Source organism: Maniola jurtina, chromosome 12, assembly GCF_905333055.1.
Source record: "Maniola jurtina chromosome 12, ilManJurt1.1, whole genome shotgun sequence".
Classification (NCBI taxonomy): Eukaryota; Metazoa; Arthropoda; class Insecta; order Lepidoptera; family Nymphalidae; genus Maniola; species Maniola jurtina.
Genome location: NC_060040.1, coordinates 11806641 through 11823593, shown reverse-complemented (window position 1 = coordinate 11823593; position 16953 = coordinate 11806641). Strand labels below are relative to the sequence as shown.

The window sequence follows — 16953 nt, the reverse complement described above, 5'->3', positions numbered from 1 at the left end:
ACAGAATCTGGATACAATCATACATACCCACATACATACCTAGACTGCTAAAATCATAACATTTCCTTTTGGCTTTGCCGCAGTCGGGTAAAAAATCTTATCGCTGGATAACTTACCAACTCGAAGTGTTCTGAATCGCCCTGCAGTTCAAGCAAAGGGTCGAAACGTACGTTCGTAAACGATCGACTTTATTACCTAGACACAAAATTGTACGACATAGGTATTATTTGCTACACCTGCGCGCATTCCATTGCTCTATAAATTATTATTGGCCTGTGATCTATATTCATAGAGGCGGCATTTTGACCCATCGGTCATTAAACCGTTCGCCAGTGCGTTTCGACTATTTATTAACCCCCGACCCAAAAAGAGAGGAGTTATAAGTTTGATGTGTGTATGTCTGTGGCTTCGTAGCTCCTAAACGAATGAACCGATTTTAATAGTTTTTTTGTTTGAAAGGTGGCTTGATCGAGTGTTCTTAGCTAATATCGAAGAAAATCAGTTCAGCCGTTTGAAAGTTATCAGCTCTTTTCGAGTTTTCATATAGAGGTTGGGGGTTTTGTAAATTTTGAGTTATTTTTTTTTTTCTTTATTATTTAGTAGTAAGAAAACACAAGTTCCGATTCGACTATTTATTGCCAGAAACCTTTTACAAACACTGACTCCACAAAAAGTAGTGTTAACTGTACATTCTACGGTCTAATACTAGACGTAATTCCGAATTACATTGAAAACCTGAACAATTACAACTGTCAAATAGTTATCTGAAAAAAAGTTAGTCAAAATCTTATATATAAAATTATTCCTTAACTTGGAACATCTTCAAAAAATCGCTGAAAAAATGAGGCTTCATATCCACACGGATAACTTACATTCGAGTTTGTAATCTATATCATCACATATTATATTAATAAAAATGAGAAAGCAAATAAATTAAACAAAAAAATAATAATCAGAAATCATTAAGACCCATAGAATTAAAATAGCACACGCAAAATATTTCAATATGAACTATCACCTTATTTGTCAACTTTGAACTTTATAATTTTCATATCTTATAATAACTGGTGCACTGTGAACCCGCTAATAAATCGGATCAAGTGAAAAATGTGACAATAGGGATGATGACTTCTGGTCAAATTAGTGACTTTTTATCAAACGTCAACGCTTGCTTAGTGAGGAAGCTTGTATGAAATTCAGACGTGACGTCATAAATATTTGACGTACTTTTTAAATTAAATCAATAATTAAAAATGGTAAGCAAACTCAAAACTAACGGCGGACGTGGATTTTACGAATTTTGGAAGACCCTATTTTTGACAGAGTCATCATCCCAATTTCATTTCCACTGCATCTACTCGGTGAACCTTACTAGCACTGGAACGAGTCCACAGAGCGGTCCAAAACCCAAGTCAAAGGAATGTTTAAATGGTTAAGTAATAATGCCTATGTAAATAAATGTGCGACATTTAATGCTAACTTAAATTTACAACTGAATTATTAATTATCTAAACACATTAATTAAATCTTATCTTTATCTTAAATTCATGTATTTTCGGAAGCTGTTCATATAAGTCGCATCGTTCACAGAACGGATCGTGAATTGATTTCACAAATTGTGAATTACTTTGGCAGTACCTACTGGCGGAACAGCTCGACCAATGAGAGTTGTTTTTCTAACTTCCCATTGACTTCCTATACCAGCAAGAATACAATCACTTTTTTTTTCAATTGGCTTTACGTTCTGGGTTCTAGCCTACCCGCAATCAAACTCTAAACTATCGAAGACAAAGACACTGCGTAAAATGGAAATTGCACCTTAGGGGGCTGTCCATTAATCACGTGAAATTCGAAGGGGGGGGGGGGGGGGGGGTCATAAAAAATGTATGGGGGTAATGTAATGGGGGTGTAATTAGATGACACTTATACTTGTATCTTTGTAGGTACTAAAAATACTCGTGATATAGGGGGGAGGGGGAGGAGTTTTAAACCTCACCACAGGGGAGGGGTTACAAATTCCAAAAAAACATCCCGTGATTAATGGACGGCCCCTTGCTAAAACAAAATAACGTCCAATTTCGAGTAAACTGTTACAATGCCATTCTAATGTTTTTAACGAAGTTTCCTCAGCGATTGGTAGTCTTGCTTGTATAGCAGTCAATGCAACTTCCACATCAATTCAATCCATCTAATGGTCTGGTGAAGTACCGATACGCAAACAGCTCGCAGGGATGGTCTCAACACTGGGTCGGTCCACCGCAGCGCACGTCACAAGAATGACATAAAAATTTACACTTTACAGGTACTTTCTTCACAGGTAGATAAAAATACACATTCGTATTCGTAAACCTAAACACAGTGCGGTCGGGGCCCAACTCTGTAAATATAATAGAGTACAAATACGTAACAGTGTATAAAAACTATAGTTTTGGCATTGTATAAGGCTACGTTCACACGACAGTACACTGGCAGTTTTTTTTTTCCAGAAATAATCTTAAGATGTCTACCAAATGCTCATTGGTAGAACAAAAATGGTCCAAAAATATACATGAAAATAAAATATAATGAAATGAATAATATATAAATGAGAAATATAAATGAAATGCATATTATTGGCTTTGTAAAGGCGGACCTAGACTAAGGACAGCATAAGACAAAATGTTAAAACAGTGCATAAAACTGACTTAATATTTCGCCTTGCTTGGACGATTATTTAGACCAACCATTAGAACCACCTATTAGAATATAAGCATTAGGGCATCTGGTACTTCAGATGTATGCCATAGAGGATTGTCTGAGATGCCTAACGTCCTAAGACAAGCTGAGAAGCTGCAAAATGGTGTTTCGTGCTGTTAAATACCACGCTATGCTTAGGCCGAGATCTATACACTGTTGAAACGAGACAGCGCTATACGGCTGGCATATATCTGTCGCATTTTAACTAAAATTTAAGTCTGAGCAAAGTCAAAGTGCGGTCCATAGATTTCAACTTCAGACCAAATAACAACTTTCCAGCCTTGCGTAACAAATAACTGTGTAGTCTTTCTTTCTTTATTACTATGCGGGTTATGACATAAAAATGTAAATATATATATTAAGTTTAAGATAGGATACCGTCAAAAACGTTAAGTGTGTTGCCGTGTGAGCCTGCATGTATAGAGGATATGTGGCTGGAGGTGGGCCCAGGCCGGTGCGGTGCGCGGGACCGAGCGCGGCGCGGCGCTTAGGCGGCGGCTTCTTCGTCGGCGGGGGGCGCATCGGCTTTCGCCTTCTTCTCCGGCGCGGCCTTCTCTGGCGCGTCTCCGTTGTCCGTTGCCGCTGATTTCCTCTTCACTCCCGTCTCTTTCTTTTCTGTAATTTAAAAAAAAATGTTAAGTTTAGTTTGTATATTAACCATAGCGTGAACATCTTACTCCAATCTATTACCATAACATTTTTTGCCAACTACTACCTTGTACATACTACCTCCATTATCTGCTTTTGAAATGTGCTGTTTTCACACACATCTTGAATCTTGCAACTTTAGTCATCAATCATGGATAAGTAAAATTTTGTCATTAATACTAAAGAGTAAAAAACTTCATAATATAATTCTTTGACTCAAGTTTTATTTTGTCAAATTACTAAAAAACTTCTCATTTAACCTAAACTATGTACAACACGTTAAAATCGAGTGTAACATCCCACTAAAATAAAGTAAAAAATCACACTTTTTTGTTATAAAAACTAAGGCAGGAACAACTCTATAAGTAAAATGAATAAGTTATGAGGCAGACCAAGATACAAATAAAACTGACTCAAACTCCACCTGTTGTACAATGCACTAGTTGTACCAACGCTGTACAAGCTTTATGAAGAATATATAAGACATCCATTAAAACTTTCTTTAATAAAATAGTAACAAACCTGTCGCTTCTCCATTCTCAACAGCGTCATTACTGTCTTCTTCAGCTTCTCCATTCTCAGCTGGAGTATCATCATCTTTGTCTTCCTCAGGCGCTTCTTCACTGCCGTTCTCTTCTTTGCCGTTGCTCTCTGCTGGCTCTGCTGCCTTTTTGGCGGGGGATTTCTTTACTGGGGACTCTTTCGTCGCCTCAGTGGAGGTCACTTCTTCGGGTGCGGCATCACTGAAAATGTTAAATGTTTCATCAGTACATTTGCTCAAGTGTCAAAATGTGGAAATGATTGAAGGTCTACGGACACTACCTCACTAGGTTCAACCAGGTTGCTCCAGCAATAAAATGTATGACAGTTCTATGGAGGGTACTTCATCTGGGATAAAAAGTAGCCTATATCCATCTTCGGGATGCAAGTTATCTTAGGACTAACCTTAGTCAAATCGGGTAATGGATGGACTGTGAAAAGATTAGACAGATACAATGACAATCATTGTCAGCTCAAAGTAGTCAGTCATGATTACTTCGAGTATACAACTGCTCTCCAAGATAAAAGCATCAAAGTTTGAACAGGGATTTTGGTTAAACATGTACTTACACAAATCCTAAACCACTTGACTGACTATAATGCTTCCTTATCATAAGATTATTGAGTAAAAAATACATCATTTTTATATCTATCAATTTAGTTTAGACATTGTGTAAAAAAATTCAAGAGCCTATGTAAGGAAAATAAATGTTTCTGGCATTTCAAATAGAGCATATTGTTTTGATCATTATGTTTATCATCCAATAAGACTAACATTTTCCTTTATTATTTTGTTATTGGCTGGCAACTGACAAGTGCTACTGTGGAACCTTGTGCTAAATGCAACTATCAACATCTGTACAGTACCACTGCGTGTCATACATACAGCATTGCGAAGTAATAAAATTATTACTAAACGGATTATTCAAGGTAGCTCTACTCGGCAAAGTTCACAGCCTGTTTAATGTACGCGTACGTAACTAGGTAGCGTTTATCAAGTGGGGCGATAGAAAGGAAGTGTGTCGGAACAAAAACCGCGGCAATTGTTGCGCAAGGCTGCCTGCATGCATGTGGGAAAGTTACGTGGAAATGTAACATAAACGATATAAGGTACAACGTGAATGAGTTACGACTCTACCGAGTTACTCGCTCCAGTGGCTCGCCTCGAGAAACTGCTTCGAAGCTTTAAAAATAACTACAATGACAACACGCGGCCCTTGCGAGCGATAACGTAATCGAGTTGCAAAACTCGCAAGTCGCGGCGAATTTGAAACAAGCGCGCGCCGATGACGCTACTGCGCCGGCACGCCGCGCACACGAGCGCCATCTTGAACAAGCTACTCGACCGGCGCGGCGTGCTTTCAATTTTCCCGTTTAATTTTATGCATGGAAACACCTCTATCCACTTACTGATTAGTTCCACACACTTGTTTAATTATTGAACAACGCACTCACACACAGTTCGGAATTAAAATCTGCTCATTATCAACTGTTTTATAATTTGACTTTTCCCGCGTGTCGGCGTCTAGCAACTATGAACATCAATAAACTATCACAATTACTCACAACGATTATTAGAAATGTTAAACATCGTTCATTAATTCTAATCAACGCAGAAACACACAAGGAAATTAATTTCATAAAGGAAAACTCAATAAACATAATAAAGGGAAGCCATTTTGATCACGTTTTTATAAAGCCGCCAAAAATAAAATTCCATAATCTATTAAAATATCACTGATTAATGCACTTTTAACTTACTTCTTTTCGACGGCTGCGTCTGCCATTGTGAAATTAGGTACTGAAATTATTTAAAATTGTATTTAAAAATATCCGGCACGTGCTCTACACAACGTACAACAATGTTCACTCCACAAACACCGACGACCAAATGAAGGAGAAGGAAAACAGAAAAGGTGCGCAAAGTTCGCGGGGCCGCGTTTCCATCCTGTGAAGTTTACGCGCCAACTTCAGATTATGAAACAGCATTATTATTCGCCACACGTATAAAAGCGAGATAACTATAGTTGCATCATTCGTCTTCAGACAACCTTGAATTTCTGAAATCAAGCCAGGCAGGGAATCATCTACCTTGCTCTGTCTTGTTTCAAAAACAATCGTTAAATTATTCCACAGCAAAGAAATAAAAAAATACGATAATTTTTCCCGAACTGAAATATTGAAAATGTGGAAAAATACAGAAATAGGTATAATATTGAAATAAGTACCAACAAAATTCGCCTTTGCAATTTAAAAAGCTCTTGGTTAGGTTATTTACTCCTATTACATATTATAATGTATTATTATTATTATAAAATAGGTAGGTATATAATTGTACCTATTGATTTAATCTATCGTAGTAAGGATGTTCGTCGGGAGGTCGAGGGTTCGATTCCGGGCACGCACCTCTAATTTTTCGAAGTTATGTGCGTTTTAAGAAATTAAATAGGTAGGTAGGTACTAGGTACCTATCATTCCCGTACTCTGTAGTGGGCCGGTGGGTTGGTAATGATGATGATGATGAATTAATTATGTAGTTACCTACCTACCTATTCAGTAAGTTAAATTATTTATTATCAGTAAGTAATTTTATAACTAACACGTAACAATACTGGCTTTAATAAAACCGTAATTTTAGTTAAGGAACTACCTACATACATATTTCAGGATATGTGTAGTTTTAACAAAAGTTCATTGCCTTTGCCGCCTTTGCCAAAATGGCTCAAAATGCCACCAAAAAGTTATTCACCATTTGGCGCGGAAATCGGAATACCTACAGCTAACTTAGTTAGGTAGGTAAGTAGGTAGGTAGGTACCTAAATACCTGCCTTACAAGGCATTATAGGTAGGTACTTACTTGCTTGTAAGCTATGCAATAAAATGTTTTTTTTTTTTGACGTGACAACGTCTTATAATTCGATAGAGCCGGCTGCACGCACGAAAAAACATGACTCATGCGGCGTTACCTCGCTCTGAGGCGTTCCATGTAAGGCTTGAAGTGCAAGCGAGAGCACGGAACGAGCGACAAAGAAGCACAATCGGCCTTTGTTGTCACGTTCAACTATCGTCAGTAAACCGACTTTACAGACAACCAATTTTTTTTTGTAAGTTTTTTGTACTTTAAAAAACTTAATTTACTTCATACTTCATAGGCACACGCACAGGCACGAGTTTATTCTCTGAGTTCACCTCTTGAGCCAGAAAAGTATCAAGATTCCAAAGACATTTCAAGATTCAGATTTGCGTGAAGCAACGGTTAAACTTTAAAACATCTTAACAGTTTAATTTAAATTGAACCTTATTCCGTTGTGATAACGTGTATCGGCTAAAATTTGACAGCAATTTTAAAGTGGCATGCGTTATAGGTCCTTGGCTTTTGAAAGAAATGTTGGCACTTGGCGGTGATTTCGTCATAAATTATGAATTCGTTAACCAGAACAGTCCGGGCATTTTTAAATCTCTGGCAGGTAGAAACCTTGAACAAAGCCGAGTTGCCGATTTTTAACCCCCGACCCAAAAAGAGGGGTGTTATAAATTTGACGTGTGTATCTGTGTATCTGAGGCATCGTAGGTAACTAATGAACCGATTTTAATTTAGTTTTTGTTGTTTGAAAGGTGGCTTAATCGAGAGTGTTCTTTAGCTATAATCCAAGAAAATCGGGTCAGCCGTTTGAAAGTTATCAGCTCTTTTCTAGTTACTGTAACCTTCACTTGTCGGGGGTGTTATAAATTTTTAATTTACACTTGTATATTATTAAAGCATATACCTACCTACCTAGTAGGAGCTTTTACATCGCAAAACCTGTGGTAAAACTGTGCCTAGATAGTAAATAGGTACGCTATCCTTTTATGTAGTAAAGTAAACATTCCTTGTAAAGACTGAGCTTCCGACCAGCTGCTGTGCTACTAGGACCTAGGTCGGAAACCGAGTCATAAAAAAATGAAATTTTTGAAATGAAATTTATTTATTGGCTAAATATGCGTGGTTAACAAAGGTCTTATAATCTAAAATAGTTCCTGCATATTTACTGAAACTTCAGTATGCAAATATCACACTAATATTATAAAGGCGAAAGTTTGTATGTGTGTGTGTGTGTGTGTGTGTGTGTGTGTGTGTGTGTGTGTGTGTGTGTGTGTGTGTGTGTATGTTTGTTACTCCTTCACGCTAAAACTACTGGACGGATTGGGCTGAAATTTAGAATGGAGATAGATTATACTCTGGATTGGCACATAGGCTACTTTTTATCCTGGAAAATCAAAGAGTTCCCACGGGATTTTTAAAAAACTATATCCACGCGAACGAAGTCGCGGGCATCAGCTAGTTAATAATATTTTGATGATCTTGACCGTACGATTATAAATAAATAATCTCTATGCGGCTAGAGACAAAGACCAAAATCTAAACGTGGAAATTCTGTTCGGCAGTAATTAATTTAAGGCAGGCAGGATAGGTACCTATAGGTAGGTACCCTAAAAATACGCGCTGAAAATTATGGCGCTCGCTCATAGAATAATAATTATAAGTAGAGTAGGGTAGTATAAGTAGCGAAGAGTACCTAGGTGTATTAGAAATCTCGATTAGTTACGAAAAATAAACCAAATTGATATTATTATGAGACAAACGTAGTCTAGCCAGCTTGAAAAAATTGGTTGTCTGTAAAGTCGGTTTACTGACGATAGTTGAACGTGACAACAAAGGCCGATTGTGCTTCTTTGTCGCTCGTTCCGCGCTCTCGCTTGCACTTCAAGCCTTATATGGAACGCCTCAGAGCGAGGTAACGCCGCATGAGTCATGTTTTTTCGTGCGTGCAGCCGGCTCTATCGAATTATAAGACGTTGTCACGTCAAAAAAACTTATCAAACAAATCATAATGAAATAAAGGTGAAACATACAAAATTATAAGTTTTTTTTTCTTTTGGCTTACACAAATTAGCCAATGTCAGGTTTGTAGTTATTTAAGTATAAATTAAGTATAAGTTTTCTCTTTTAATTAAAAAAAAATAAGTACTATTAAATAAGAATTTCCTTGAAATCTGCCTTTTGGTACTTTTTTTTTTAAATCGTCAGCTCATTCTGCTATGGCTATAGTTAAGGAGCTAATAATATGCCCAAATAGCAGAAAGCTGCCACTTATGGTCACACTGGCACGTAAGCTTAGTTCAATAAGCAACACGTCTACGAGTAAGCAATTATTTTATTAGCATAGTCAGAGTCCGGTTCACTCAGAATAAAGTTTTCATATTTTATTTCGGGGGTGTCAATGCAATGCCCAATATTAATTATGTTCCTACTGAGTACTGCGTAAGGTGCGTAAGTGATATTCCTCATCAGTCGTCGGTATGGCACAAGTGACCTCCTTGGGTGAAACTATTTTGACGATTCAAAAGCACTTGTAGAAGTTTATTTGAATAAAAATATATTCTATTCTAAAAAAAAAACGCCACAAGACATCAACAGAGCCTGAACATTCATAGGTAATCTACTTAGGTATCTGGTATCAACATAAACATTTTTTGGACCTCGAGATCCTATTATGTATAGCTTCCCTTTTGGCCATTAGAACGAAAGAGTCGTGTTACTTTTTGCTTGGATATAAATGGCATTACATAAATATATTTCCATAATTCGCAATCCTTATCGCTCAACGCATGCGACTAGTGATTTTAATTATATGTATTAATTTTCTTTAACAAAAACTCAACCTTTTGTTGCAATAAATAAGGTTTAGATTCTTTTTTGATCGGTTTCTCATACGTAATCGTCACTTTAAAATTCAGTAGAGAAATTAAATTGGAGGTTGTAACAACTGTATTTAATAATGTAAAGCGATCTTGGAAAAAAAAGCATTTTTACACGAGTTACGCGATGCAATGGCTCGCGCTTTGGACTTTGGTGAAGCGGCAGAAAATCAAAGAGATTTTCAACTAAGGAGAGCACCTCCATACTATGCCTGAAAGTAAGGTTAAACTTGAACCTCTTCCTATTACTTATTCTTATTAATTACAATTTACTATTATTGATTTTTTATTTTAGTCACAGGTAGTACAATTTGACAGGTACGTGAAGTAGGAAGTATCATGCTTAGAGTAGTCTACTTAATTTAAATGCATAGTAAGCACTAGCCTACTAGGTACATAATATTATAGTTTCCTGCTAGCGCCTAGTGTTAACCAATCAATCAATCAACGTCGACCTGCTACGCTGTGCTATGCTCAGCTAAGCTAACTTTCTGATGCTATGTTTTTTCTACAAACAACACATTGATCTGTGTGGTCTGCTGTGCGACTGCGACAGCACGACATGCATGTGCATAAGTGCAAGCGAGATATGTGGAAGACTGAGTGGGTACGGCAAAATCTAACCTAACCAAACTTTAGATTTTGGTGCCCTTCTTCTTCTGGGAGGCCTGACACTTATGTTATCTTGGGCAATATTATCATTATCAATTAGTGTTTCACTAGACTAGAATCAAAATCTGATCAGTCAGTCAGTCAGTTCGGTCCGTCGTTACATTTCATAATCTATGTTCAGTATTCTATAATATATCTAGATTTTTGTTGTGAAATGGTCTAATTGACATCTCGCGGGAGTTACCTTGAGGGACAATATGGCCAACTCTCGGTTTATGGCAGTTCACTGTGTTATAGGTAGGTAGGTAGCTAGGCGTACCAAATTTGTTTGTTTCTCCTTTATAATCTTAAGAGGAGCGATAGAGCAGAGCACAGCACAGCACAGCAAAGCTTAATGTTGATTGGTCACCCGTAGACTTGGTTAATTATTATTTTCACAAACACTGTTCAAAAGTTTGTTAAGTAGAAATATCTAACAAGATCACTATAGGTAATCACCTTATTCTTAGCCTCTTTCATATAGTTACTTACTGCAAAAAATAGAAAAAAACAGCTTTTATTATTAACATAACGTCCATTAACAAGGAAGAACAAGCCAGACACGTTAATTAACGTTGCAGGCCAGGCGAGCGAAGAAATATTATATTAATATTAACATTATATTGCGTTCGAGCTATGCCACATCAAGTGATACGAACTAGGAGTGGGCATAAGTATATAGAGTAAGCATACATACCACCGACTATTTATAGTCTGCTAACTTCACTATAATTCACAATTTCATGATGTTAGAAGCTTCGTCAAAATAAGACAAATAATTCAAAAAATATATAAGTAAAGGGATAAACTGATTGGTTCCCATAAATCAACGTAGAACTCAATCCATTGAATCTAGAATTTTCTATAAACTTGGAATTTTGCTTGCTCTCTATAATGTAGGTCATAGATCTTCCACTAAGAAAGAGTTTTGGGGAATTCTAACGTATTAAAAAATTCATGCGGATGAAATCGCGATTAGGAGCTGATGTTTTTTATGTTAAATTTTATCAAAATCTTGATTCGATGAACTGGAAAAATTGTAATTATTCAACACATTACCTACCTATTCTATGTATACACCCGACTCTATTATGCATCCCTTAGTAAATAGAACGATATTTTAATGAATCACTCGTACATCGTTGACGTCTTCATATTGTTTATTTGACCATATGGTCAAATAAATTAATACGAATTAAAAATAGTGCTGGTTCATAACATTATTATGTCCTCTCCCCTGTCCATGACGGAAGCGGGTGTGTTTTTTGCAATGCTATGAAAAATCTACAAAAACTAAGAAAACTGGTAAGTAAATAGTGAAAAAAAAGCTGTGTTATTTTTATAACTTTTGCGCATATTTTTAAATTATATAAATAATATTAAGTACTTAAATAGGTTTGTTCATTAAATTTTAAAAAGCAACTAACTAGCACTAGGTACATATATCGTCTCTCAGTACCTATGAACCTACTTTAAATATTGGTACCTAAGTAGAAAGTTTTTAGATAACAAGTGTAAATTAAAAATTTATAACACCCCCGACAAGTGAAGGTTACAGTAATAACTAGAAAAGAGCTGATAACTTTCAAACGGCTGAACTGATTTTCTTGGATTATAATTTATAGCTAAGAACACTCTCGATCAAGCCACCTTTCAAACAAAAAAAACCAAATTAAAATCGGTTAATTAGTTTAGGAGCTACGATGCCACAGACAGATACCCAGATACACACGTCAAACTTATAACACCCCTCTTTTTTGGTCGGGGGTTAAAAATAAATGAGTTGCTCAAAATCGGTGACTGCACGCGGTCGGAGATCCCAGTTTTCAAAACAACAGATGTCAAAAAGGTTTTTTAAATAAAATGACATCTGTAAGGTCGGTAAAATTCCTCATTACTGAGGGTCATGACCCCGTTTCATTAATCACATAATAATATAGGGGTTTTCTTAGGACAAGTAATTAGGTATTATGCGTAGGCCTCCCATATTATTATCATTTTGCTAAACATTAAAATAAAATGGCATGTGGGTAGTAAGTAGTTAAAAGGTCTCAAACCTGCGCAGTGGGTGATTTAGTGGGGTCAAATTTTAGTTAGGTGGGCAGTTTAGGCTCACTTTTATATCAACAAAAATAACTTTTAATGATTGCTTTTTAATTTAATCCAATGTTAAACATGAAATTAACCTGTTACTATGACATGTTATGTAGTAAGTAGTTCCATCATATGTAATAGGATGTACAAGGTGGACGACAAGTGGGTTGCATAGAGACTTTTGATTTTAAACTCTATAGCCTTTGTAATAGGGTTCATAATTGTATACAGCTAGTATAAATTGAAATGGCGGTTGCCGCCTGCCGCTCCTCGAAGTCGTATTTTAGTGACGTGCGGTAATGTGGTAATAGTAATTGAACGTACATTCAATTTATCTTTTTATTAATCTTTTTGTTACTCTTCTTGACAAACTGTGCCAAGGTTTGAGCTCAGGTCAAAAATGTACTTACTTTTTTTTTTCTCTTGTCTGGCTTTACAAAGATGAGCCAATGTCAAGTTTGTAGTTATTTACAAGTTAGGAGAGCTAATTATATAAGTATGGACTTCGTCTGTGCCGGCGCTCGCCGACACACGCGCGGCGCCCCTTTAGCTTCCCAGTCAGTTCCAGCATGGTTCCAGAACCAAAAAACACCAGTGAAACACAAAAACTGGCCACTTTAAAAAAAAAACAATCCAAAAAGGCACAACACGCGCGCCAGCAAACGCTAACACAGACGAAGTCATATACTTAATTATACATCATCAACATTAATATCTTAATTTAACTAAATTAGACTAACAAGTGTAAATTAAAAATTTATAACACCCCCGACAAGTGAAGGTTACAGTAATAACTAGAAAAGAGCTGATAACTTTCAAACGGCTGAACCGATTTTCTTGAATTATGGCTAAGAACACTCTCGATCAAGCCGCCTTTTAAACAAAAAAAAACTAAATTAAAATCGGTTCATTAGTTTAGGAGCTACGATGCCACAGACAGATACACAGATACACACATACACACGTCAAACTTATAACACCCCTCTTTTTTGGTCGGGGGTTAAAAAGAGCAAGGCCCATGATGAAGATCTCTACCACATCCCTACTCTATGGTCAAAGTAGAGTCCTATAGCTATCACTTTCACAACGTTCTCTGCTGAAAAGGACGGCTGCTTCAACAGATAGGTCAGGTACCTCTTTTTAGAGTTCCGTGTCCAAAGGGTAATAACGGAGCCCTATTAATGTCACTTTTAAGTCTCTAGCTCATAGAAAATGAGTTACGAACCTGAAATTATAGTATTTGGTGTGGTTGACCCAAAACCAAATATTGAATTAGAAGTACAAATTATTTTTGAGGGGGGATTAGGTTTAAGTATAGTTTTTTAATTTTTTATATTATCGTGTCAAATATCGTGTTTAATAAGGCGAAAGATCTCATAAAAATAATAATTTTATTATTAAAGAGGTATAATATTATGTGCTTATGTACTAAATGCATATTTTGCCAGGTAATATTGTTATGTTGCTATGCCGGGCGTCGAGTTGATCAACATTATACAAGTGGATGGATGTCGGAATTTAGTTCTTATTGTTAAGAAGATAAAGACTATCACGCATGGAAAATTCGCCGTGACGAACGTGGCCTCTACCATGCCTCTACCAACGGAACCTAATCGCGGTCATTGTTCCACGTTGAAAAGAGAGGGACATACAATTTCATAAGTCTATTTCGCTCTTCATGGTTTCGTCTTTGAAGGAATTGCCACAGTTTAGTGAGCAGATACAGTTCGGGAATAGAGATACAATATACGAGAATATTTTAATACTATTTTATTTTATTAAAATAGAAGTAAACTACTAACTATCATAAAAGAGCGTGCGCGCTATCCGCCTCTCCATAATGCATTTGTTCCTAAACTATATATACATAGGTATAAGCTTTACTATTTCTACACCCTTAAAAAATCTATTTATTTCTTTTCTACAATTTTGAATAAAAGCCATGAAGCAATCTTGGAAGCAATGAGATATTTTTAACCCCCGACCCAAAAAGAGGGGTGTTATAAGTTTGACTTGTGTGTGTATCTGTCTGTGGCATCGTAGCTCCTAAACTAATGAACCGATTTTAATTTAGTTTTTTTTTTGTTTGAAAGGTGGCTTGATCGAGAGTGTTCTTAGCCATAATTCAATAAAAACGGTTCAGCCGTTTGAAAGTTATCAGCTCTTTTCTAGTTATTACTGTAACCTTCACTTGTCGGGGGTGTTATAAATTTTTAATTTACACTTGTTCTATATTTCATCAAGATCACCGGATTAATGGGAAACTAACCTTAGGTTAGGTAAAAGTACCTTTAAAATGTAAATTAATAATCTGTGGTAGGTATAATGCTCCAGCCACACCTGCGCGCCCGAAAAGGGAAAGATAATTTCTGGTTTATTACAGACTGTACGTGCCATGTATTTCTTATCGAGTTATTTACAAACACCTGCATAACAAGCGCACTGCGCTTAAGCCGTGGATATATTATGGACTGAGTAAATTTTTCTTACTCTAACTGATGTCTACACTGTGTAGCATGTTCGATTTTTATCAAGTCTGCCAACTTAACTTGCATTGACATAGTTTCTAATTCTAGCATACAGCTGTAGTTAGCAGGCAGATGTTACTCTACTACAAGTTATCATTTACTCTACTTGTGTACGCCAAGGCTTATAAGCCCATGCAGTATGCACATTGCACACGTAATATGATGTTATAGTCACCGGGCAAAACTGCCTCCATGGTGTTGCCACAGTGCTGCTGCGCGCATGAAGACGACAGACGATTTTTTTTTCTGAAATCCGAGCAGTGCTGCCAACCTAAGGTAATTTTGTTAGATGATGGTTAGATGTCTGTATGTATTTTAGGCACTTTCCCCAAATCTGTTTATTTTTACAGTCAGGAAATGGGCAATGTTCTGATTAAAATTATTACAGTACAATCTTATTGCAATTTTCAACGTAGCATTTTTTGACACCGTGCAATGGAAAATCTTCCAGTAGGTGAGCTCTCTTCGGTTGGACGTGGTCGTGCGTAATTTCAATCAATATCTTACGGGGCATGATCTTTTAAAGCAACGCATTATTGACAATAACATAAAATTATTCTGTAAAGTAGGTAGGTATGTATGCTTTGATGTTGGTATAGTGCAAGTGTGTTCACAGCCTAAAAAAATCACTGGACTCAAGCCCAAGTGCCTAAATTACATAATATTAAAAAGTATGAACTACACGTTTGTCGAGCGCCACCAGTCATTTTTGAAATTTCGATTATATTTTATCCATGTGGGCTACCCTCTACATAATTATGCAGTTACAGAATAGCTGCTTTATCACACTGTCTCTATTTTTATGTTTATGGTATGCCGTGAACTGAACCGTACGTAAATTCAAAACAACGCGGAAAGAGTGATAAGAGAACATTTAAATCAGGCGCGCACACTACAAATAGTTGCCAACATTGAGCTGTCGCGCTCGCGAGCCGTGAGTTCGAACTTGAAGTGAGCTAGCGCCATCTAGTTTGTTATTTATGAAGCGCAAGCGTCAAGCGACAAGCGACTTATTACAGAGTTGCTATATCAAAAAATTAAATTTTTTACTGGTAGTTTTTAAGGGAACGGTGGTTTTACTATCAGAAAGAATCATCAGGTTACTGTTTGTTGGTTGATCTTAAAGGGTTTTGTTGGAGTCATTATATTTATTTTATTCAAAGTATAAGTATTCTTGTGTAACGGCAAGTACCTATTTAAATTAATGTTTTTAGAGTTCCGTACCTCAAAAAAGGAAAAAAGGAACCCGTGTCTGTCTGTCATGTCTGTCAAGAAAACATATAGGGTACTTCCCGTTGACCCAGAATCATGAAATTTAACAAGTAGATAGGCCTTATAGCACCAGTAAAGGAAAAATCCGAAAACCGTTAATTTGTGGTTACATCACAAAAAATATCAAGTGAGGTATCATATGAAAGGGCTTTACTTGCATATTCTGAAACAGATTTTTTTTTATGCATAGTAGTTTGATTTATCGTGCATAATGTCGAAAAAGTACCCGAGTACGGAATCCACAAAACACAAAATCACGCTTTTTAGATTTTTTTCCTTTACTTATGCCATCTACAGTATCTATATGCCAAATTTCATGATATTTGGTTAACGGGAAGTAATTACCTTATAGGGTTTCTTGACAGTCACGACAAATGGATAGAAGATGGACGGATGGTCAAATAGACAGGCAGAAAAATGATCCTATATGGGCTCGATTTTCCTTTTTTAACCCTTAAAATGAACATGTTATGATATTATCTTCACAATTAAAATGTATAAGTGTGAACAAAGCAAGCACGAAATAATAATGTCAAAATAGGTGCAAAATGCAAATTTAACAGAATTTAAATGTATCTTAAATGAAGGTTTATAATTAGTTGGTACTTTATTTCATACTATAATTAACAATGATCAAAGTCGCTAGATAACACAATTTAATTCATTATTCATTTATGAATGCAGTGGCCATAGATGTCAGTTTTCGTATAAGTAGGTATAGAGCCGTGTACGTGAGTCTCCACAG

General features: G+C 36.4%; 1 protein-coding gene across 1 annotated transcript; it reads right to left on the bottom strand.

Annotated features, from left to right (window-relative positions):
* Positions 1-2483: 2483 nt before the first annotated feature.
* LOC123870343 (prothymosin alpha-A-like) lies at positions 2484-5835 on the bottom strand. The gene is made up of 3 exons (XM_045913601.1): positions 5686-5835; positions 3907-4127; positions 2484-3351 (listed from the first exon to the last, which is right to left on the bottom strand). The coding sequence occupies exons 1-3, from the start codon at positions 5709-5711 to the stop codon at positions 3224-3226; spliced, it is 375 nt and encodes a 124-aa protein (XP_045769557.1). The 5' UTR covers positions 5712-5835; the 3' UTR covers positions 2484-3223.
* Positions 5836-16953: the final 11118 nt, after the last annotated feature.

Bases quoted from the DNA above. Each gene is read 5' to 3' on its own strand.
- LOC123870343 (XM_045913601.1), bottom strand. From the start codon at position 5,711: ATGGCAGACGCAGCCGTCGAAAAGAA. The intron at 4,128-5,685 runs GTAAGTTAAAAG...TAACATTTTCAG, and splicing joins GACGCAGCCGTCGAAAAGAA to TGATGCCGCACCCGAAGAAG. The intron at 3,352-3,906 runs GTTTGTTACTAT...TTTAAATTACAG, and splicing joins TGAGAATGGAGAAGCGACAG to AAAAGAAAGAGACGGGAGTG.